Source organism: Ranitomeya variabilis, chromosome 5 (genome assembly GCF_051348905.1).
Source record: "Ranitomeya variabilis isolate aRanVar5 chromosome 5, aRanVar5.hap1, whole genome shotgun sequence".
Lineage (NCBI taxonomy): Eukaryota > Metazoa > Chordata > Amphibia > Anura > Dendrobatidae > Ranitomeya > Ranitomeya variabilis.
This window is the reverse complement of record NC_135236.1, coordinates 134,114,232-134,140,125: the sequence shown is the minus strand read 5'-3', so window position 1 is coordinate 134,140,125 and position 25,894 is coordinate 134,114,232. Positions and strand designations below refer to the sequence as shown.

Here is a 25,894-nt window from a genome sequence, read left to right as displayed (position 1 = left end):
GTATGGCACTGTGGGACGGACATTGCACACATATCTACTTTGATGTGTAACAAATGAAAACCTTAGATGTAGATTTTTTTTATATATTCAACATTTTATTAAACATTTTAAGAAATCAAGAACATGGTGACAAAAAGAAAACTCATTAAAAAAAACCCAATAATTTAAAAACAAAGAACAGTGTCCATAGCACTCCCACCCAAAATAACAAAAACTGTACGAGAAGGATGAGACCAGAGGACCCAGAGCTCTGGTTAGAGAGATTCTGTCTTCTATTTGGTACAGACATCAGCGCCTTGTATCCATTGCACTGTACCCTTCCACAAGAAGGTGAGATGACATTTAAGGCACTGAGAAACGTTTAATTATTGATTAAAAAAAAAAAAGAAAAATTATGAAATTTTCACTTGATTCCTAATATACATTCCAACTTTGTACTGTTTACCTGATTAACATGGTCTGAGTTGTGTCAGTCTGGAGGAGCAGTGTGTCGGGAAAACATACAGTAGAAAAAAAAACAACTTAACCTAAGGAGTGTCCACTTAAAACAGAGGTAAGGCACATTGTAAAAAACATTCTGACAAGATGAGATGTTGGGAATGTGCAAGCATTTGGTCATAAAGAACGTGAAAAGACTAACACATTAGGAGCTTCTGAGATGGCAAGATTCCAGTATCAACATTAAGGACACATTATATGGTTTCAATGGCAGAAGGATTGTGCAGAACACTTGAGTCTGTACATACAGATCCTGCAGTGTACCATGGTCGTCCTCCACGTATCCCTTCACTGAATGGGGGAACTGTTTTTATGTAAACGGACCTAGTAAAAAACTTCTACTATGGCTTTTTTCAATTAACCATCAAGACATTCAACAAAATTGTAAAACTTGAGACCTAAAACTAAACATTTTTTTTTTCTTTTAAATCTGAGCATTGCATCATTTCTTCATATTTGGTATGCTTTTTACTTTACTTTTTACTTCCCTCTTTATTTCACATATTGTGTCCCTCGGTTATTTTCTTTTTGTGGTGGTGGTGGTGGTGGGGTGGGGGGCTGAGAGTGGGGATTTCAACATTTTAATAAATTTTTATTATTGCCGATCTCCCCTGTACCGGTAGTTTTCATATGGCAAGCTAAAAGAGAAAAAATAAATAAATAAGATCCCCCGTCGCTGCTGCAGAGCCGATCTTGTACCTGCTCCCTCTCGGGGATCACATGAGGCGGACGCCTTGCGGCACTTCCTATAAAGTATACACAGCGCGTATTCAGTGATCAGACAGGCAGAGATGGTAATAAAACAATGCTGCCTTTTCTATGGGAGGTCCAACAGTGACAGCCAGCTCCCCACTCCGGTCATTTCACAATCTCCGCGCAGCTTTTTATTCTGCAATGATGTTCAAAACGTTCTCTACATAGTGATTCGCTTACTGACCCAACATTTTAAATCAATGGGCAAAGTTATTAAAACAAAAAAAAACAAAAAAAACTTGTACCCAAGTTGATATTTAGATGAAAAAAAAAAACAAAAAAAACAAAACAGGAATGTCTTGTTTCAAATGTGAAATTTCTCTCTATCCACAGTCACAATTACATTTTACTATACAGATTTTAGGTCGCTCCCAAACGGACAGTACAAATGAGTAAGATCTGTAGTGTCAAACCATAAAGCTGGTACAATGCAGGATCCTCTATGCACACGGACTTTGCATTAGGGCATGGAGTAAGCTAGAAGAACTAGGTAACATGGAATGTGAGAATACACGAAGTGGATCACAAAACTGTTCAAGTTGTCATATTGCAATGATTGCAAGGCAAATACTGATCACATTTCATTTTGTCAAAAAAAGCCCATTCACAAACAACGCTTCATAAAACATTAAAAACCATTAACAAAACTATTTACCTTAAAAAGAAAAAAAATATTTTCAAAAAATAAATTAGATGGCTATGAAAAAGGTTCATTTTGAGCCAGCAGTGCTGGCTTATTAGGCTGTCCTCACAGAGTCATTCGTGTGAATTGTTTTACCAAATGTAGAGTCATTTTTCTCAAGCCAAAGTTCGGCAAGCCGCTGGGTAGAACCATGAGTAGACGCTTTTGACCCCAAACACATTTTAAACTGTTTAGGATCAAGATTGGGGTCACAAAACACAGGATGGTGTATGTGGACCACACCCACCTCCTGACTTCTAAAAGTCTTTAAACCTGCTTGTACCACCTTATTAAATAGGTCCACATCCTCCAGTCCCCAGCCCTGAATTGAAACATCAAAGCCTCCAGCATGAAGAAGGTCTCCTTTATGGACGCAAGTAATGCCAAAACCATAGTTTCTCCACAAACCAGTTTTCTGTGTAAACACATAATGGTTGTCACTAGGAACCTTTCCGGCATAGACAATCTTTGGGTCGTACTGGCTGAAGATGATCGGAAAATACATTTGTTGGCCAAGGATGGTGTTAGCCCTACAGCGCTGAAGAAACTCTGAAGTGAATACCAAGTCAACATCACAGAAGAAGAGTAAAGAGTCATTGCTAAATTGTGAAGATCCAACCTCTAGGGCCATAGCCCTCGAGAACTCCCCAGTAACCGGTAAGATCTGCAAATCAGCCTTTGGATATTTCACCCGGTAATCTCTCATGAGATCAACTTGTTTTTCCTTGTCAGGGTTGGCATCAGAATTGAAAAGCATAATGACCAGCTTCACATTTTGGTTGGGAATGAGGCAAGTCTTTTCAAAGTTGGCCATGAACCTACTAAACATTTCATAGCGACCAGACAATGGCACCAGTATGTTGACCTTTGTATCTTTGAGTTCTTTGTGTTCAACCTTGGATGAAGTGAGCTGGAACGGGACAAACATTTTAAGAGAATTAGAAAGAAATGACAAAGAACCTGAATCTTGGTTTATTCTATTGGCCAGCTCTTTTGCATCGATCTCTTCATGCTCCATGAACTGAATTTTGCTGAATGTCTGTTGGAGGTAGGCATGTCTCCTCACGGGTACAGTCATTTTCTTGCCTTTGTGCTTTTTGTACAGTAAGAGTAAATCCAAAACATACTCTGCACCATACAAAGGATTGAGTCTGCGGTACCCATACTGAATCTCTTTAAAGTCAATAATACGACCACGCGTTTTGGCATTTGCATTGATCATTTCCATAACTTGCATTACAATATCATCAAGAGCTTCCTTTTGTGAAGCATCCATCCCACGTCTAGGAGGTTGTCCATCTGAGGCAGAATACAGATATTTGCCAGTGAGAAACTCCCATTCCAAGATTTCTTCCCGCTGGCGAGGTTGGTACCGCATAAAAGAGGGAGCCATTCCCAGCTGCAAGTCATCCTTGTGAACTTCTGTGCTGCTGTATCTGCTCATAAGCACGATTTCCCGGTGGAGCTGAATAGTGCGATAACGGAGCTCTGCGATCTTACGGCTCAGCATGTAACTGTGCAGACGGTACTGGTAGGGGGGATTCTTATTGGGGTGTAGGGTGATTGCTCTATGAATCTTGCTGTTGTGAAGGTCCCGAATGTAGCCCTTTTTGTTTTGTTCATAGTTCTCATAGAATAATTGCTGCATCTGGGGAAGAAATAAAGAAACGTTTTAAATTTCTGTTGCTTTACAATCTGCATTCTTTTCAGATTATTTAGATGAATGTTAATACAAAGATTATAATCCCTTTTATACTACGAAACACTACACGGCCACTCTACCAATGCACATACAAAGACTGAGCTTATCGCCTGCTCACATGTCATATCTAAGAAAGCTAAGACATATGTAAAGGAGAACTTATAGAAAAATGTAAGGAATTTGGAAGTTTCTTAGAAATGCAAAGACAAGACATGGAGAAAAAAAAAAGGATTCACTGGACAAGGAGAGTAGTAGCAATAGTGCATAGGAACAGTAAAAGTGGGGGATGGCTGGGGATACAGTAAATTCCTAAGTAGAAGTCCAGGGAACAAGACAAGAATGTGAGAACACGTCACACTGCTTAATAACCATGGAGGAGTGCCCTATGCTGACAACGAAGGATTTATTAATCTCAGCAATGTTTTAAAGGCGGACTTTACACCATAGTGCCAGAAAAAAACAACAACGAAGTATACACACACATTTCACACTGCTCCCATTATTTCATACTATTACCTTGGTCACTTACATGAGTTTGTGTTTTCGACATTTGCCATTTTAATTTAAGACTTTTGTAGGCAATTACTGACCCCCTTAAAATTCCCATGCCACTCCAGTGGTCTCTGCTGTCGGTCAGGGGCTTGCTGCAGCAGATCACTGGCCTCAGCAGTCATGTACTGTACATGCAGACATCAAAGCAATGGCCAGTGAATGATGAATTGGACATCAATCGCTAGTACTGGTGGAGGCGAGCAGGGTGGTGGCGTTGGGAGTGCAAGGGAATTTCATGCAGTTATGACTACTACTATATTTCTCCATCGCAACATTTCAAAACTCACAGAAATGTAAAATCAGCACAAGAGGCTTTGCCATGCTACTACATAATCAGGACAGTAAGATCCTCAAGCATTTTCATGGTTTAGCTGACTACAGATAATTAGTGATGAGCGAGTCGGGTGCATGCTTGGGTGTTCTCTGAGTATCTTGGGCGTGCTCGTAAATTATGCTTGAGTTCCCGCAGCTGCTAGACAGCCTGAATACATGTGCTGATTCCCTAACAAAACAGGCAATCCCTGCATGTGTTCAGGTTGTCTAAACAGCCGCAAATCATGCAGCTGCGGAGACAAAAACAGTCTACGAGCACGCCAAAATACTCTGAGAACACCCGAGCATACTCTGAAAACTCGAGTAACGAGCACACTCGCTCATCACTACAGATAATCTTTTATACATAGAGCCCCACTCCTCCACTTTTGAAACCCAACATATGATCCCAATGTTTTCTTGGTGAAGTGATACCTCTAGGAAAGGATAAAGCTGAAGGTTCAGATGCGATCCTCGTATACAGACTTTACATGCGTGTTCAAGTGGCAAGAACACTTTGAGAAGGACAATTGGGAGGGAAAAGAGGCTTTATCAATAGCAAATATGCATCAACTAAGGATAACATCCACATATTCAGGGTTTTTGTTTTTTGTTCCCCCCACTGCCATTTCTAATGGCAGACTTCACCAAAAGGACACCAATCCTTCTCCACTTGTGTTTACCCAAGGCCTGTGAACGCCCTAAAGTCCCCTCATCCATTAGAGGAGGAATGCTTGTGGTACAGCTGTTGTGGACTACTTTGGCTGCTTTCCAAAATTCCAACTAAAGAGCATGCGTTGTGTTGTGGGATTTTAATGAAGACACGCTCCTGCCAGGCAGAGTAGAACACACTGGATAAGACGGGCTAAAAAGAAGGCCCGTTTTATAGAGAAGCTGGCCTCCAGCCTACAAAGCGTCCCAGAGGATTTCATCACAGTCAGAGTTTGTACTGCAGATTCAGGCTCCGATGTAGCGTATTTCATAAACAAGGCCCCGTGTATAATGATATATCAATGGATAAGTGCGAGTAATGTGTGTTGCCTTATTAAAAGGGACGGGTTCAGGCTCATCACTGCCGGGAGATGGACTTTCAGATACTGAATCCAACTCCTGACTGAGGACTTGGCCACGCACTTCAAAAATAACGTAGACCAAACAAGGCAAGTCTTTATTGTTCACCCACCACAACTCCTTTGTATAACAGACCAATGCCCTTACCCCATAACCTCCCTCTACAACATCACTGAAGGGGAAAGTATTCGGCTCCTGTCCAAATTACACCTGACCACTTGTGCACTTGACCCCATCCTATCACATCTCATCCCCAACCTCACCCTCACTCTTACCTCATCCCTAATTCATCTCTTCAACCCATCAGGTACTCTCCCCTCCGCTTTCAAACATGACACAATCGCACATATCCTCAAAAAACCATCCCTCGACTCAACCGCTACGTCCAGCTATGGCCCCATATTGCTGCTCCCATTCGCTTCCAAACTCCTTGAGCAGCGCGTCCACGCTGAACTTTCCTCTCACGTTTCATCTAATTCTTCGACAATCTACAATCTGGCTTCTGCACCCACCATTCCACTGAAACTGCTTAGACCAAAACTAACAACTTACTTACAGCCAAAGCTAACAGACAATTCTTTATAAGGCTAGGTTCACATTGCGTTAACAGCAGCCCGTTCAACACATGCGTTAACGGGCTGCTGTTAACACAAGTGCTGAATTTCGCTAGCGCAGATAGAGCTAGCAGATGCTCTATCTGCGCTCGCAGTGACGGACCCGGAAACACTGCAGCACGCACCCCAGGGTCCATCACTCAATGACGGCACATCGCTAGCGCACGCCCATTGTGGGCGTGCGCTAGCAATGCGTCCGACATAGGGATTAATGGCGGGGTTAACGGACTGCGTTACACCGCGGTGTAACGCAGTCCATCTAACGGACTGCCAAAACTAAATGTGAACCCAGCTTAAGCCTCCTCCTAGACCTGTCCTCTATCTTCAACACAGTTGACCTCTGCCTCCTACTACAGATCCACTCTTCATTTGGTGTCAAAGACGTTGAACTATCCTGGATCTCCTCATACCTTAAAAGGGAATTGGTCACCCCATTTTAGGCCTATAAGCTAACGCCACCGTCATCAGGGGCTTATATACAGCATTCTATAATGCTGTAGATAAGCCCCCAATTTAACCTGAAAGATTAGAAAAACCAAGTTAGATTATACTCACCCAGGGGCGGTCCAGCACGATGATGTCCTCTCTGCTTCCTGTCGCAGCTCCTGCGCAGGCGTACTTTGTCTGCCCTGTTGAGGGCAGAGCAAAGTACTGCAGTATGCAGGCACCAGGAAAGGTCAGAGGCCCAGCGCCAGTGCACTGCAGTACTTTGCTCTGCCCTTAACAGGGCAGACAAAGTACGCCTGCACAGGAGCAGCGACAGGAAGCAAAGAAGAGGATGACATCGTATGAAGATTGGAGGCGCCGGACCCAGACCGCGACGCCCATCGGACAGGACCGCACTGGGAGCGCCCCTGAGTGAGTATAATCTAACTTGGTTTTTCTTATCTTTCAGGTTACATCGGGGGCTTATCTACAGCATTACAGAAAGCTGTAGAAAAGCCCCTGATGGCGGTGGCCTTAGCTTATAGGCCTAAAATGGGGTGACAGATTCCCTGTAACAACCGCACATTTAGCATCTCCTACTACCACACTACCTCCTCATCCCGCCCTCTTGGTTGGTGTCCTTCAAGGCTCTGTCCTAGGACCCTTACTCTTTTCCATCTATTCCCTTGGCCTGGGACAACTCAAAGTCCTATGGCTTCTAGTAATATACGTACCGTATATACGTTGATGACACTCAGGTCTATCTCTTGGGCCCAGAGGTCACCTCTAACCTCTATGCTGTCCAGAATGTCTATCAGCCATATCTTCCTACTCCTCTCACTTCCTCAAGTTAAATGTGGACAAATCTGAACTAATTATCTTTCCTCCATCTCATGTATCTTACCTATCTAATCTATCACAATAAATTACATCACACCAGAAATTCGCTACCTCTGAGTAACCCTAGACTCTGCCTTGTCCTTCAAACCGCACATCCAAGCTCTCGCCACCTCCAGCTCTAAAATATCTCCAGAATCAGTCCATTCCTTAACTCTCAATCTACTAAAATGCTTGTACATGCCCTAATCATCTCCCACTTTGACTACTGCATTCTCCTGTGGCCTACCTGCCAACACTCGCGCACCGCTCCAGTCCATCCATAACTCTCCTGATATCTTCCCTCACGTAATCTCTGGTTCCCAAGATGTCCTCCCCACTTATTCGTTTCTCACCCAATCGCCGCAAAGACTTATCCCGAGTATCCCCCATCCTTTGGAATTTTGTGCCCCAATACGTCCGATTATCTACCACATTCGGATCCTTCAGACAGAATCTGAAAACCCATCTCTTCAAGAAGGCTTACAACCTGCAGTGACCATGCTGCCACCTCAACACCAGAGCTACCGCAACCCCCAACCTACTGTCTACTTCCTCATCACCCTGTAGAATGCAAGCCCCTAAGGGAAGGGTCCGTCTCTCTGTACCAGTCTACCAGTGTTAGTCTACTGTAAGTGATATTTGTACTTTAGATATAACCCCCTTCTCATGACAGTATAATGGAATCAATAGTGCTATACAAATTATTATTAACTTCTCAAGCTCAACTTTAGCAATTCACTGAAGGAGAGGATTCTGCTAGTGCAGGGTACGTGCGCACATTAAGTATTTGCTGCATTTTTGTGGCTTTTTTTCTCTATGCAGTGGTCACAAAAACTTAAGGGTTTCTTAGTACCAGCAAAGTGAAAGATTCATGAAGTCTCATGCAGCCGTTGCTTATTTTTTTCCGCTTGCAGATTTGAAGCAGTTTCATTTATATCTGCAGTGGTAAAATATTAAAATTTGAGGGGTGGTACAGCTTAAACATTTTTTTTTCCCTGAAACATTATGTGGGGTTGGAAGGGGATGGAACCCCAATCAAGACATCAGCGCGGCTCTTATTCTGGTTTGTGCAACACAGGCACAGGACAGAGACAGGTTAGGGCCATATGGCGCTAGTCACATGGCCAAAGTATTCTAGCCATTACTGCTACAACAACGTAGCACAACAACAGTGAATGGGGTTACATTGTATTAGTACAACTGCGTTGGATTTTTTTGCAACTTGTCCTAGTACCCTCAAAGGTCATAATTCAACCCTGTTCACTGCAATGTAGCAGTGACACCAAGCAAACTTTGGTTGCATGTCAGGTGTCATAGCCAAAGTCGCTGTGTAGCCCTATTAAGTGTCAGCCGTCAATAATGACAATACTCGATTATACTAGTATGTTGCATCTTTTGGTTCTTTACACAAACCCCAACCTTTATTCAAGCTCAACAAGCCCTTTAATAATCCAAAGCACATTAAGCAATTTTGTATGCCAGAGGGCACCAACAAAACTTGATACATCACCATAAAATTAATGGCAGACAGCGTATAATTACGCAGCTGAAGGGTTATATTTACTTGTATGAAACTACATAAATAAACGGCACGCCCCAAAATACTACAAGTTGAAACCCATCCAGAAGTGCGGATCATTAAGTGCTGACCCGTGCAGCCACAAGCCAGGAGTGTTCTGAAAAAGTGCAGAGATTCCATGCAAGCGAGCAGATTTATACACAGTGATGGGGATCGGGCACCGACAGTTCTGCCAAAGCCAACATAAGCCCTAGCACGCTTACTATAGCAGCGTACTCTCCAGCCTGATACCGAAGGCTGCTCTGTATGTTCCAAAGCAGGTCATCCTAGGTAACAGAACTGACCAGGAGCAAAAGCAACAGGATGTTCAAGGCTGACTGACCGGCAACGCCACCATCTACCCAGTCACAAGGTCCTCGAAGGCACACCTTTTGGCCAATCATTAAGGTTTATAGTAGTGGTGTCTCATCCATCAGCAGATGTTGGAGGAAAAGTATGGTGCATGTTGGTACTGAGCATGGCTGGTCTTTTATTCTGATGACATATGTTGCTCCCAGACATATCTGACACCACAACACACACCAATACTAAGCAATTTCAAAAAGTAGAGGGGTTGGCACATATTAGCGGCAGCCACAGTTAGTCATTAATGTGTATGTGAAGTAGATGTCGCAATAAGATCAGCACCTGGAAACATGAATTTGGGTGACCCCAAAATTTTAAATTTGTTTCACAAAATATCCCAACTATAAAACTTCAGAAGGCTCGATAAAACCATGACAAGGAAAACACTGCACTAAAGTTGGCAATAGCACAGATAGTAAAGGGTTCGTTAGGTCTGAACTCTTGGCTCATAACCCCAGAATGGGAGCTTAGCCGAGCGTTCATGTATCCTCTCTGCGGAGGGAAAAGGCGGCTATCCCTTTTAATGGACAAAGTGACAACAGTTTTAACCTAACCCACTGTATAAATGCCACCTCAAAAAACAAGACCAACATCTCAGAAAAATTTTATTTTATTTATTTATTTTTTAAAAAGCAATAAATAGGAAAGGACTGGCTGGCTTCACAGGAAATGTGCTGCTGAAGAGTAGGTGATGCCAGGGAAAAACTCAACTGAGAGGAAACCGATGATGTGGCACAGAAGAAAAAGGAGATGTCACCAAGTCACTGGATCTTTGTATAATACTAGGTATAAAAAGCCTTTTCTGGAAATGTCTGTAATAAGCATCTGAATACACATAATTAGGGAGAACAAACGTTTCACTTTCTGAAGGCCGAACAGGAGGTTTTAGTGCCCATGGTCCAACCACAGGGCTTTGCCTTTTCTTCAGCCTGCAGGCAGACAACCACTTCAGGCCAGACAGCTGTAGACAAATGAAGGTTTGCAGAAGTTTGTGGCCAGGAGTGTCCTGAGGTTTAAGGAATGCCACATTTAACCACTTCCGAGCACTGGTATAACCCGCGTGCACCCCTACAAAATCATTGCTCCATGCATATCTTAACTCGGAGCCTCGATATCATTAGATCGGTCATGTGTAAGCAGTTTCCATTGCCCATTACTTCACAAGGGGTAGTTGCCGCTTTTATGACCTTCAGACTTCACCTATAGCAGACGCAGACAAAAGAAGAGTATGATAAAACTGATTGCTATCTATATCTTGTACACAAAGCACAAGAGGCCATGACCAGAGACTAGGTACTAGTTGAGATTATGGTGTCATCAATATAAAAAGAGTATATAATAATTTAGTGTGGATTTGGCCTATACAACTACTTTGTTAAAAGCTCCATAGCTGATCTCTACACACTCTGCATTAGAAAAGGGCATGTCCCAATACTTCAGGTGGAGAAGAAGCTTTTAGGAGGGCATTACTTAGACGAAAGGCAGAGTGGGAACATACGGAATAACAAAACAGGAAAGCACCAGGCGGGCGTCTGGTGACAATATGGGAGTCTCTTCTTGTGCCCTTTAGCAGTTTGAGTCCGGCCATCAGAAAAAGAAAGGAAGTTTATAGCATTTTCAAATAAAATTCTGCAGGATATTAAAAGAAGTGCAGGATATTACTCTGGATTTACATATAAAAAAATAAATGAAAGGAGATTCTTTTAAGAAAGGCAAGTTCTTCTCGTTGCAATGGAAGCAGCTATATCGCAAACTATGAAAAAATGAGGGGTAGAGTGTTTAGATGCAATGATATCCTCTAAGGTCTATACTGCCCAACTTATAAAGAAAGACAATAGCAAACACACGCCATAAAGTAGCTGCCCATGAAGAAAGTCCTAGAATACTACACAGCAGCAACACAATACAGCAACGCCTGCCTAGTCACTTCTCACTGAATTGTATAGTGGCCATGACCAAATCTACTGCTCATATCAGTCCTGATGAGAATTATAATGATCGACAATAATTGGGAAATCTATAACTGGTGGTTAAAAAAAACTAAATAAAAAATACAAATTAGGTGGAAAAGGAGGTGGAAAGTTAGAATACAGAGGATTCTTAGATAGTTTATATCTTCCAGCTTCTGCTATCATTTTGTGGTGTCTGCACCAGCCTTAAAAAAGACAACTACCGGTAATCCAGATCTGGTCTGGCATCAGCAAAAATGTTTATATTTTAACTAGAAATTTTCCTGCCAAACACCATAAATTTTTCAACAAAAACACAAACATGCCCTGAAGGTAGACAGAAATAAGTCACTTTTCAAGGGTGAGATTATGTACTTTGGGCCACCAACAACAGAGCGTTGAGTGAATTTAGCCTGTGTTTGCAGACCTGGGTTTGTATTTGCCATCTCTTGTTCCTACGTTGCTGGCCTTAGACAATTATGGCTGTGGCCCAAGAATAGAGCTTGGATTGTACGCTGGAAATAGAAAGTCAGCCCAACAGCTGGGATTGAGGTTTCCTAGATAAATTCACAGACTCCAGTCGCCCTTTCATTCATTCATTCTCATTTTGGAGTCGCGGGTGGACAATCACACACATTTTCCGGGTTCTGTCCTACAATTTACATTCTAACAAGTGTCTGGTGAAGTCAAGTTTAGAACATGGATTCTTAAGTTCCATAAGGAATTATGTATGTGCGTCTTTGAAATGAGGCATTTAGTATCAGCACGTTTGGGTCATAGTATATGCAGTTTAGCTCTCCTGAATGATCAGATCACCAAAATGCTTGACAATTCCCGTATCTACCAGTTTGCCAGCTGGCACCTAAACAAGAGAACGCAGGGTATTCTGACCTCATACTTCATCCACTTTTTGTGGATGATCAGGTCATACTATTTACCATGCAATCTAAAAATTTTCAGAATTGAAAATTCATATTTCCTAGAGCTGAGCAGAAAGATTTGCAGGACCCTGGTCTAAGCCACATCGGTAGTCTGTGCCATCTACCAGCATCCCCTACAATTCTTCTGCTTTGTAGGTCGAGTGCTACATAAATTGTTGCGGTGCTGGAAGCCAAACCTACTGATCAGAAAAGGCGACATGCCGGCAGGTAGGAGGAGGTTCACTGGCCTCAGGTGGCTACAAACATGTCCACTGGACCATGCTCCTGCAAATCAGCTCGCTGGATCTGAAATGGAGGCAGTGGAGCAATCTTTATTTTACAATCTACAAACTGAGGTTTTTGGTGGCAATTCTTCAGTCGTGGAGCACGTCACTACAGAACTGCTTCCAGAGCATTAACCTTATGGATTCAACATGCAGAGCCAGAGAGGGTATACCGGCTACATTAGTCGCCCCCGAATGTTTATTCAGTCTTCAGGTGGGAAACCTCATTTCCTGCCTATTTTACAAAACATTCACCCGACATGTGTCATTACACATCGGCTCCTGGTTTCAGCTTTCCACTCTCCTTGGAGGAGGATGAAGGTAAGGAACAATTACTTGTACATACAGATGAACGTGGGGAGGTTCCCTAAAAGGGGATTTTAGACCAGACTAAATCAATGAAAGAATAGAGACGTAGGCAATGCAGAAACTCGTGCCAACAGGGACATAGAAAGCTTGTAATAGAAATCTTACACGAGACGCTCCTAGAGAACCTTGCACTCCCAAGAGGGAATCTGAGGTGATCTCACATGGCCTGTAAACTTTTCCTGGCTGTGGCCTGTTAAAGGATTCATGCCAAAAAGGAAAAATGGGTGGACCAGACAGACAACAGAAGCCATCAGCTTGCCAGCCTATTAAATATGAAGTGTTAAAAATAAAAAATATGCATTTCTATTGATTGAGACCAGTACTTCCAATGTCATGAAAGAGAAAAGAGGAAAAAAAACAAACAAACAAAAAAACACTGGCCCAGACAAGCAGGGAGGAAGGAAGGAGTAGAAGAGCAAGTTGCCTTTCACATTTGCTATAGGTCAGTGATGGCCACGTCCACCAGGACAGGTGTGGGCAAAGCATGAAGACAGGCATCCATTGGGATGTCAAGACAAATATTCCTACAACTATAAAATGCAGAATGTGGCAGCATCTTGTAGAAGTGGTTTTCAGGGGACGAGTTGGCCAGTAATCACCCGTCACCGCAGACTTTACAGAAGTGCATGCCAGCTGTGTGAGGACAACGTACACAAGCGGAGGCGAAAGACACCAAGGAATCCAGGTGTCATCCAGGTGAACGCTGTATGAGGAGAGCATATTAGCTTGCAAAATGACAGAACAAAGCACCTAATTACTCCTTGTCGGAGCAAGTCTTGGCCTGCTGACCAACACATGAAGAAATCTTTTGCTTCCCTGAACACATCGCTAAGTAATAACAGGCCTGTGCTGTAAGGCTGCCAGAAGGAAGGACCCAGGCTTGTGTGAACTGGAGCTAAACAATCACGGCAGACATAGGAAGGCACCTTACAACCATCGTGGACAAAGCAGACCGCAGTTGTGTGGGAATGTCTGGGTTTACAAATCACACCATCATAAGGGCATCTCGATAGAAGTCACATCCATCTCACTAGTAAATGCTAGGCTAAAATCGTTACACTTGATCGGTATGAAAAATAACTCAAGTGCCCGTCATCTCCACCTACATGTGGTTTCTTGTAACTCAAAATGAGATACCAATTCTGGAGCTACGTATTATCCAGTTATTCCTTCAAGAAATGAAGACATTGTCATGGGAAGAGAACACCCAATTGTCAAATGTGACCCTGGGAAAACTCAGCTGTCAAGGTAGGAAGAGCGCAACAGTTATCGGAAAAGATGCTATAGTTTTTTCGTTTATGGGGATACAATCATTTACTTAAAGCACTACTCCAGCAGAGATTGTTTTTTTTTTCCTCACCGCTGGAGTGGTGCTTCTCATCTATGGTGCCTACCCGCGCTGTCTTCTACTCATCTACAGCAGTCTTCACCTTTTATCACAGCCGCTCTCGGCAGTGTCCAACAGCTTGTGAACCTACGGGATTACTCAGGTGTTTCATGGAGTGCGTCGGAGGCCACTCTTCATTGGAAGTATGAGATCCTCATTCTGGCTCTCAAACTTTAATGGAGAGCTTGTGATGCATCCTCTGACTTCCAGGCAGTCAAAATTAGAGGTCACAAAATGGTCCAGCGGGACCAGAGGATCACGGGGGGGGGGGGGGGGGGGGGACGACGACGTGAAGACACTGGAAAGCAGAGTACAAGACTGGGGGCAGGAACCTTATATTAGAAGCACGACGCCAGTGATTGAGGAAGTTAAAAAATAAACCAACGGTGGTGTGATGCTTTAAACAAATATCAAGACAGCAGCAGGATTCACCCCCCCTCCACACACCACAAGTCTATTTATACGAGCAAGTGGCATTTTCAAAAGCCAATCCAACAACACAAACACGTGGCCAGCCCACCCCTAAGAAATCAGCATTTGTATGGATATGAAAATGAGACTAGATTTGAAGCCTCTGTCACACCAGCTCTATTCTTTGCCCAGCGCAGCCTCCTGCTTGAGGGACGGCTCCTCTGGCTAAAGTCACACATCATAGAGGCTGCCAGACAAGCAGGACACCCTGGGAATGGAGCTGGAGTGAGAGGCTTCAGATCTACAGCCTCGTTTGCATATTAAGTCAAATGATGATTTTTCACTAATTGAGTAACAGACTAGCAATGTAAAGGTGTTGCTATACTGGTCTTTGAAAGCTCTACATTCAGGTATAGTTTAGGGGGTGTATACAGCCTGCACTCATGTATTGGACGTTCATTACACCAGAGTAAGGCTAGTATGCAGAGCAATGTCTGTAGATATACGAGGCTCTCAGCATCACGGCGCTTACGTCACGGCCATTATTACATCTGGATGTGGACGGTCAGAAAATCTCAAGCCATCAGCAGTTTAAGTCTCAGAATCTTGGAAGTAGTTGGGAGGGAAAAGGCCAAGAAACATTACTAGATTGGTGATCAATATAGAAACTATGAAGCCCAGGAGGAAGGAGGAGAATCAGTGTCCATGTCTCACAACTTACAAGTCGGAGCTGCACAGCTTTAACCTCTTCTCTACCTGGCAGAACAGTTGTGAATCAAGAAACCAAAATGAGGAAATATACCAAGACTACTAAAATGCCTGAAGGCACTCGAGATGTTGCCTCACTCGTGACGTCAAACTACCAATTCATATATATTAGGCAATTCTGGAAACAAAAATCAAAAATTTCTTTGTCCCAAAGAAAAATTGTGTTTGTCACTTTGCCAAAATCCCAATGCTGCCCCGAATCATCCATGGCTGCCAGTTTTTAATTTTGTCCCTCTATTATGGAGATTTGCCTCTAATATGGCTGTGGTCCAAGAGGGTATTTCGTGAGAGGTTTCAGTGGGGTTGTGCAGTCCTCCCCCTCTAGGACACAGCCAAATCACCCCTAGGCAGCATCTAAAACACAAGACAGTGTGATCTCACGAGGTCCCCCTGCTCTCCAGGTGACACACACTCAGTTCTGTTGTCTTACAGTGTGGTCTCATCACAAGATCACATCGTTTGACCAACTTCAGATGCTGTCCAGCGAAGATTGGAAATAGTCATAAAAGGGAGAAGCAGATTCAGGGCCCCACCGAGATTTTGGGAAGGTGACAAGCTCACTTTTGTTGGGACAACTGACATGCTCTCTCTAACGGATCCCCAGCCAGGACTTTGCATACTAAGCGCCAACAAGTGGGGGCGAGGAGGAGCACATTTCCACAACAGAGGCACAAAATTAAAGTAAAGGACAGCAGTGGCAGTTTCAGGAAAACCTGGGGATTTGGGGAATCTAACTTTTTTGGACATGTAACACATTCTCAAAGGGGTTTGCCATCAGCTCCAACAGACCATACATTGATCCAAAACCAGTGATGACATCGGTACGTGTTTAATGAATGTGTGAATGAGGCCCAAGGCTGCGATAATCAGCAGCCTACAGTGTAATAATGTCCACGTAGAACTGATATATAAACCACTGGTAACATGTCATTTCTCTGAGCTCAGCAAAAGGGCCAGTCACATGTACGAGATTTTTAAGGACATTCTGGAAAGTTTTAAAAGGGTTTGCAAAGTATTGCAGAATCCACATAAAAGTGCACAAAGGATAAAAAGGACACTTTTTATAGGATGCCGTGGGCTTTGACCTCTTGAGATGTGCTACTTTTACCACTTCATGTGTAATGATCACCAGGAGGAACATCCAGCAGGGGACATGGTTATATAATTTTACAGGTTGAAGGGGCCGAGGTAGGGGAACATACGTTGAACCTTTCCCACCAGCCATACATTCTCTATCGCTAGATTTCTTATGACCCACAATGGCATCGGTTGTGAGAACAGCCTGTAGCTTTTTATATGTGGAGATAGGGTCTGCCATTGCCAGCTCTTGTGGTCGGGCACTCCACAGCGACTGCTCCAACTGTAAAGAGTCACTAAATAAAGGGCGTTGCTTCAATTATTAATATTTTTACAGTATTTTCTGTACTAAATATTTAATCTAGAAGGGAACGTTCTCTGTTTCCTACCAGTGAATAGAAATATATACTGGTCATGGAGACAGATTTCGGTAGGACTGTGCATCGCACTCTCATCTGACAGGGGGAATAGTACTGAATGCAGCTCCTGTCAAGATGACGGGCATCACTGTGGACCTTGGGAAGCCGATATCCGGCACAAGCAGCAGCTGGGTCCACCCTTTATAAGCTCTTGGACAGATCTGTGCTTGTTCTCACCACATCTTTTTTTTTTACCCCAAACCTCTACATTATGGAGCACCACTTTGTCTTCATCCTTTACACTCCGTAAATGGGATCAGTGCAAACTGCGTCTATAGCAGAAATCCCATTTCAGATATAAAACAGAGCCTTACAGCAGATTGACCAGAGCGGAGCATGGTAGTGGACCCCATCCACTGACTGCTTCTAACAAAGGCTACAACACTCATTAGGCGATACTGGAACAGCCCTTTAAAGTGGTCCCTAGCTTGTCAGACGCATGGTTAATAGCTCACCAACAGTGAACCTTACATTATCACTCCTACCCCATCCACCTCCATGCAGGGACCTCTCCACCCTCCCCCAAGTCTTTTATTCTGGGAACCTTCAGATAATAAAGAACGGTAATGGGGTGTTGCAATTCTAAGATGGAAAAAGCTGACATCATCCCCATGCAGCGCAGCTACACACCGATCATTAGTCACATTGCAGACACTCGATCTGGTACAAGCACAAATCTCAAGATTATCAGCTGCCAGGAAGCAAAACTTGAGCGATTGTGAAAGATTTAACGAAGGAAAGTAAAGTGCGTCATGTACGGGTATGAAGTGACGGCCAGCAAACACTTCATCCAGAAAGAGGTGCACAGTGAGACGAGGTGGTCACCGATCCTCCCCGGCCACTGGGAAACCCAACATTACCAGCTGACTACTGGGTCTACACCACAAGTAGCCTACATGACTTTGGACCTACCTCAGTTTACTTTCCAAATTAAACCAAATTTTACTTACGATTCCCAAAAGGTGGAAGTTTGCCTCACTGATGGCACAGGGGTCTTGGCCAGATCATATGAAGGCAGCGTGTAAGCAGTTTTACAAAAAAATAAAATCGATCTGGACAGACATTTGGTGCTTGGTCACAAGTCCCAGCCGCTGACTACAGCCACCCCCCATACTCTGCCCATTCATGTACATGGCCAGTGAAGGCTCCCAGTCAGATCTGCTGCATCAAAAAGCTTCTTTAGAAACAAACTTGTAACACCGCTATTCAGATCCACAGCCGTCAGCGTGGACTGACAGTTCTGGATTATACACAGGGCTGCGTGCCAACGTTGTTCCTGAAATGCACTCAATCCACATCACATTTTAACTACTTTTAGCTGCCTGGAGAAAACACCAGCAGCTTTATTAGATATAGGATTTACTAACGTGAGGCACGTCCAATACTAATGTGCACAGGCAGATATTAACAGGGCTGCACGCCAAGAGCAAGGGCCGCGGGTTTTACAGCAGGAGTTTCCTATAATCTAACTAAATGGCATGTTAGTCAAGCAACAGATGATGCCCAATATTGGAAAGTTCTGTTATAGTGCAGTAAGCAGGGCTGTGGAGTCAGTAAGCCAAACCTCCGACTACTGCACTTTATGTACATGCTCAGTAGTGACCAGTGCTGTGGGGTCATAGATGAGATGAATCTGTGCTGCACTTTATGTACATGCTCAGTAGTGACCAGTGCTGTGGGGTCGTAGATGAGATGAATCTGTGCTACACTTTATGTACACATTGCTCAGTAGTGACCAGTGCTGTGGGGTCGTAGATGAGATGAATCTGTGCTACACTTTATGTACACATTGCTCAGAAGTGACCAGTGCTGTGGGGTCACAGATGCATCTCAACTAAAAGTCCAGATCCTTACATCAGGAACAGAACAGACATTGATAGGACATTCCATAACTGTCCCAAATTATGAAAAACACTTACATTAAAAGAGCAAGAATGAACAATGTCATTTTACAGAAAGACTTAAAAAATATCAATGTATAGCAACATTTAGGTTATGTTCACATGTTGTGTGATGAACATAACCTAAACCCCCTTCTTAAAACTAAATGGTCTGCCCCAATAAAATAATAGGGCCTATACTCCCCCCTCGTGTGCCACCTCTCTTCCAACGGTGTCGGCACTCACGTTCCCGGGGCTGTGACGCTGGCGTCACTGTCTCCACCTTTTGAACAAACTGAGCATGAGGCAGTCCGGGCTGCAGATGATCCCTGGCTTCCTCTTCATGTTTAGTTCGTACGAAGGCGGAGACAGTGACGCCAGCGTCACAACACCGCATCACAGCCCCGAGAACGTGAGTGCCGACACCATGGGAACTGGGCCGGCATTGGAGGAGAGTATAAGTTTTTTTTTTGTTTTTTTTTAAATAATAGAGTGCATGCATGAGATTTCGCAAATGTACAGATGGGAAAGGTGCCCACACATCAGGGTTTCAGGTCACATTTTCTCTAGGGTTTGTAGCTCATGGTTTGTGAAGTTTGTTGCTTTGGATAACAATGGTATAAGTTAAAATCAATAGATAACCATTCTTTCATGGGCCAAAATCCGTCATTTAGCATGAACAACTTGCCAACAACATGAAGAAATCAAAAACACACCAACTTCTTTACACATTGGAAAGACTTATTTCAGTCACAAAAAAAGGCACCAAAGCCAAATTTTTAATTGGCCTACTAAACTGACAAGCATTGATCAGTCTTATATAAGAATAAGTAGAGCAAAAAAGTCCACAGATACATAATTATGTATAAAAAGTATAAATAACGTTTTATTGCAATCAAAGTACAAAACAACAACAAAATCATAAGTCAAAAAATGCAGAAGTGTGCTGTAAGCACTCTGCAGAACAGAAAAGAACAATAAGGAGGACACATGACGGAAAGTGGAGTAGGGGGAGGCACTGTTAATAAATTTCTTAGGTCATGTGAGTAAGCCAGACAAACACCTATTATTAGGCAAAGGGTCCCAAAGGTATCCCATCCATGTAACCGGCATAGATTAAGTATAACATAAAGGCTTACCCATGTCAGTAATCACAGAGTGCCCCCTCCTTCTCACCGCCCCCAAACGCACGTTTCGCCAAATGGCTTTTTCAACAGGGTTCGTGTTATGGCCTGTCCCATGGTGTTTATATATTAGAGAGACCGGAAGTAACGCCGGACAACCGGCGCATGCGCGGTGGTGCCCGGTGCACGTCATCGCCGGAAACCGCCGCAGCTGGGCGTGTATGTAGGTGGACCACCACCATGTGACGTCAAGTGACATACACGCCCAGCCTCTAACGGCGGCAGTGGCCAGGACGAGCGAGTCGGGCCACAGCGGGCATGCGCACTGCCGGCGGCCATATTTGAGAAGACCACGGTAGCGGCCATCTTTGAAGAGATCAGAAGAAAAAGGTACATATTCCCACAATGTATTAGTGCTCAGAAGAGTGCACCCGTACAAATTAGTGAACAAATTGGACATAGTTATATTATAAAAATATTATAAAAAAAGGGGGGGGGGGGGAGATTAGGCAACCCACCTATATTAAAGTGGCAAAGCTAATATCTCCAACGGTATATTAAGTAATTAAAGTGACAAGTGCAATGAGTCTCATGTTAATACAATATGATAGCCAAGGCAAATACAAATAGCTCAATAAACAGACAAATAAACAAAAATTGATGGCTTCATATTCCTCTGTGCAGCCGTGATGCGAGGGAATCCAATGTAGCCTATATGATGTCCAAAACCGTGGTCATATTAAGAAAACTAGAAATAGAAATTAAAAACACACGAGACAATTAATAACAAATAATAAAAAGAATGGTGGACGGACTCAATTTAGAGAGAGAAAAAAAGAGGGGTAAGAAATTATATATACCCACAATTTCCTATGTCGCACAGGCGCAACGGGTCATGCGTGGTGGAACATAGCAACACAAATTTATAGGATCACAAATTTATAGGGTCAAGTCAGTCAAAGGAATGGAGCGAAACTCAATTTTTCGTTTAAACCTTTTGGAGTCAAGGTATCGAGGGTGAAGATCCACTTGCACTCTCGTTGTGCTAGTATTTTGACCATATTACCACCCCTGATACCTCCATGTATCCTGTCGATACCTCTCACTTTTAGGCCTCGAGGATCGGATCCATGAAAAATCCGAAAGTGCCTCGGCAAGGTCTTAAGGCTTGACACGTCTTTCACTTCCCTAGCAGCAAGGATGTCTCGTACATGTTCGCGTGTCTGAATTTTTAATTCCCTAGATGTGAGACCAACATATACCAGGGAGCAGGGACATGTAGCATAATATATAACGAATGATGTGTTACACGAGATAAATTCTCGTATCTTGAATTCCCTGCTCCCATCTGAGGTCTTGAAGGTCCCACATCTGAGAATATTCGGACACGCGACACATGAGCCGCAAGGGAAGCACCCCTGTCTTGGACTAGTCGCACCCAGGAAATCTTTGTTAATCCTTGCCACATAGTGACTTCTCACCAAGGCATCTCTCAAATTTCTTCCCCTACGTTGCGTCATCAGGGGAGATTCTGTTAAATGTGATGCCAAAATCCCATCAGTCTGTAATACAGACCAATGCCTGCTGAGTATCTCCCGAATGCGACTCCATTGACAGTTAGAGGTTGAGATAAATCTCACTCCAGACTCATTGTCTGACTTGGGCCTTTTTGACTGTAAAAGTAATTCCTCCCTTCGTGTGGATTTAGCCCTTCCATACCCTGCCCTGATGCACCTGCGACTGTATCCCCGTGCCTGGAAGCGCTCCGTGAGGATAGCGGACTGTCTCTCGAAGCGGGTTTCCGTGGAGCATACCCGCCTATTCCTCAAAAACTGCCCAACAGGCATGGCTTTAATAGTAGAGTAATTATGTGCCGAGGAGGCATGTAACAATGAGTTGACAGATGATTCCTTACGGTAGAGGTCAGTCTCAATGTGGCCGTCCTCGGCAACATATAGTGTAATGTCCAAAAAATTGATTCTACTTGCATGCCAGGTATAAGTAAATTTTAGATTGAAATTATTGTTATTCAATTCCTGCATAAATTTGGATAGGCTGGCTTCGCCACCGTTCCAAATCATCAGAACATCATCAATGTAGCGAAACCAGCCCACCACTGGGTCTGCAGCGTGTGCTCCGTCTCCCTGGAAGATATATCTTTCCCAGTACCCCAAAAACAAATTTGCATAAGACGGAGCACACGCCACCCCCATCGCAGTACCCTGTAATTGCAAGTAGAATCTATCCTTAAAGACAAAATAATTATGATACAAAATAAATTCAAGTAACTCCAAAATAAATTCAGAAAGGTGTCCATCCCAGTTGGCAGATTCAAGGAAGAAGCGGGCAGCCCTTATACCGTCTTCATGTCTAATTGATGTATATAAAGATTCAATGTCAATAGTGACAAGAATCATGCCCGCCTCGAGAGACAGCCCATCAACCCTCCTAAGCACATCAGTAGTGTCCCTGACATAGGAGGGAAGCGTCTCCACTAAGGGTTTCAAATAGAAATCCACAAATTTACAGATATTTTCACACAACCCCCCTATGCCAGAGACAATGGATCAGTCTGTAGATCTCATGATGCCTACAAAAAGGGAGTTTAATGGACACCCAGGGTTTGTCCAGAATTACAAACGAGTCCTGTTGTTCTATCAGACTAGGACCATGGATTGTGTCTAGTATTGAGACTTAGCCCTACTGAGGTTAATGGAGCAGAGATGCAATGCCACACAACCCAATGTGTTGCCATTTCTGAATGAGAGGAGCCATGTTCTCCTAATCCTGGACATCCTACTTAATAATGTCGACAGATGAGAGATTTAGGAGCCGGAAGAAACCAGAGACATCATGCAAGCCTTGAGAATAGACTGCACGGGCATATGTTAGGAAACATACGGATAAGGGCCATTAAATCCATGTGTGGCGAGAACAAGAGGTTTATTAAAAATCAGACACGTTATGGTGATGTACAGAGGGCTTCAAGCCCCAAATAACCATGTATCCTTGATATATGGTATCTAGCCCAATCCATACTCCATCCCGGTCAGGTGCAGCATTACTCTGCCCACATGTGCCTCCTGGAAGAGAGACCGTGTTTACACAAGACTCATGCCCTATCAATTACCCACTTGCTACCTGGCACAAATGAATGATATGAATGGGCTCATTGTTAAGCAGCTCAGTGAGACCGCAACATTTGCGCAGTTAAGGAGCTTATAGAAAAGTTGATGGACTGGAAGGAAGACTTTATGTATTGTTGGATTAATCTCCTCGAACAATGATAAAAGTAACAAAAATGTTCCACACTGGTTCTCTCTGTGCCAGCTAGCCGGCAGACTTGGCACCAAGGCAATCTGAGAAACAGTGGACAAAAAAAAAAAGTTGGCACTGCGATCCTCTCAGTTTTATGGATACAATAACTAGCAATGAACTATGAAGCAATGAAACTATGGCTTGAAAGCATCAATGTCAGATCTGATCGAAGAGCTAATTGTAAGTCAATGTGCTCGTGTGCCAGCTCATGCAGAGCTAGATAGCCACACACTACGCAGGGAGATGTGCTGCTAGTTGTCCAAGGACAGGGTCAGTGATGTGATGGTCAGCATGTCTACGCAGACGATAATCTGGACCTGCTCCCACTGACCAGCCACAGTACGCAGACGATAATCTGGACCTGCTCCCACTGACCAGCCATAGTACGCAGACGATAATCTGGACCTGCTCCCACTGACCAGCCACAGTACGCAGACGATAATCTGGACCTGCTCCCACTGACCAGCCATAGTACGCAGACGATAATCTGGACCTGCTCCCACTGACCAGCCATAGTACGCAGACGATAATCTGGACCTGCTCCCACTGACCAGCCATAGTACGCAGACTGACATTCCGGCCTGTAAATACATGCCGTAAGCTTACCACCACAGCAATTTGTAAAGTCACTGTAGATATTAACTAGACCAAAAAAGCAAAACTAAAGGAACAGTAGCTCTGCGGATTAGCCAGCAGGCATTTTTCAACAGGCCATGAATAAGGCTCACTGCACCCCCTCATAACTTTGTGCAACTTCATAAGGGGCAGCGCGTCCATGTCATCTACTGCACATCTAAGGAGGGGAAACCAGTTCACACTACACAAGTAAACAAATTAAGTAGAACTATCTGAGGTTTAGAAGAGGAAAAAGTATCATCACCACCAGTGTGGTTGTCAGTGACATCCTGGACGCAACAGACACCACATCTTCCAGATCTATTTGCCCAACTTACTTGTACAATTAGCACAGTGGCTCGGTGCCCTCATCCATTTCACAGCATAGCGCAGCGCCGAGTGACAGGGGACGGTGCGCAATTCTGCCGGTCACCAGTCCAGCGCAGGACGCACACTGATGTCCTGATGTCCCATGTAATGTCACAAGAACCGGACCACCTGTAGGAACAGATCACACACTTCCTGAAGACCCGCAAGGCGACTGCACACGCTTTTCCATGGCTCATGGGGTCGGATGACTTCATGCCAACACTCGAGAGGGCCAACCGAAGCCACAAGCTGACTAGATAATGAAGTCTGAATGGAGTCCAGAATTATCAGATTTGCCAAGTTCATTATACAGCAAGAAAAACAGTGCGAGGAAGCCATCTTTCCATATAAACAAGACTTGAGTAAACCCTCACCCTGTAATTAAAGAGATTTCACTTTTCCACATGTTGGAGAGGAGCCAGCAGCAGCTCACAGGCAATCTGTGAAGTGAGGAGCAAAAGAATCGATGAGGGTGAAGGAAACGAACGGCTGAATAAAGTGTCCAAGGTGAAGCAGGCGGTCACTACCAAGAGGCAGATGGAGCCGCCAATAAGACGCCTGCCAACACCGCTACCAGACCGGGTACTACACGGTGCCAAGTATACAGCTTAGACAACCAGCAGCGCTCCCCAGCTATTGTGCCACTACAACTCCCAGCATTCTCTGACATGCAGGGAAATATAGTTTTACAGCTGCTGCAGGGTTGCCAACCCATGGCATAGACCATTATACTACAGTTGCAGCTTCCTGTTGGAAAAATGGTTTTCTTTAGGTCATCCTGCTCTTCCTGGTTCATGGAAAGCCAGACCTGCATAAAGGCAGAGCAGGAGAGGCCGACACTTTATAAAGGAGTTCTATACCATTCGGTATTAGTAGAGAGCTGGGCAATAGTAGGGTCAGGATTACTCTGTATCCTGTGGACCAGACACCAGCAGATTAATAATACAACCAGCGGCAAGGAGCACGGACAGACACTTAATGGTTAATCTAGGTTGCCAGCTATAAAACTCACTTGTTGTGAGTGACTAGAATAGCGGTTAGACCAAAATCATACGCAATTTCCTCCAGACACAGCGAGCCTTCTACAGACATTGTAATCAGAGCGAAAATAGTCCGAGCGGTTGTGGAAACAACAGGCCAGAAAAAGCACGAGGAGGTCACAATAGGTGGCAGCGCCTGAAAAGAGGACTGGCATCTATGGGGAATGGCGACGTAGAGAAGGAGCCGTCCTGCTAACAGGCCACACTCTGTACATGGCTGGCAGGGAGGTTCCAGGAGATACAGGCCCACAAATTCCTGCATAAAGAGTCCCCGAAATCTTCCCTGAAGATGACAATGTGCCTTTTAATAGTGATTAAATGGAAGCGGAAGGTGATTCTGGGGGTTTGTGACTGAGCCATTCATTGTGCAGAGAAAGCTTCAGTAACTGATCACTTATCACAAGATAACCAGAATTCAATATCCCTCTCCTAGGCGAAAACCGGGCAGGGGGCTGGCAGTAGGTCTGAACAATGTCAGCTTTGTGCCTGCACGGGGAGGGCTTCATTCACCCCCTGCTCTTAAACCATATCCTGCGCGATATCCTCTTACA

At 44.0% G+C, this 25,894-nt stretch overlaps 1 protein-coding gene across 1 annotated transcript in view; it reads right to left on the bottom strand.

The window, feature by feature from the left end:
- Window positions 1-953: 953 nt before the first annotated feature.
- The window catches only part of CHSY1 (chondroitin sulfate synthase 1), a 41,340-nt gene continuing 16,399 nt past the window's right edge, over window positions 954-25,894 (bottom strand). The window contains exon 3 of the mRNA XM_077263351.1: window positions 954-3,581. Within this exon, the coding sequence (XP_077119466.1) occupies window positions 1,989-3,581 (1,593 nt within the window). The 3' untranslated portion in view covers window positions 954-1,988. The remainder of the gene's footprint in view (window positions 3,582-25,894) is intronic.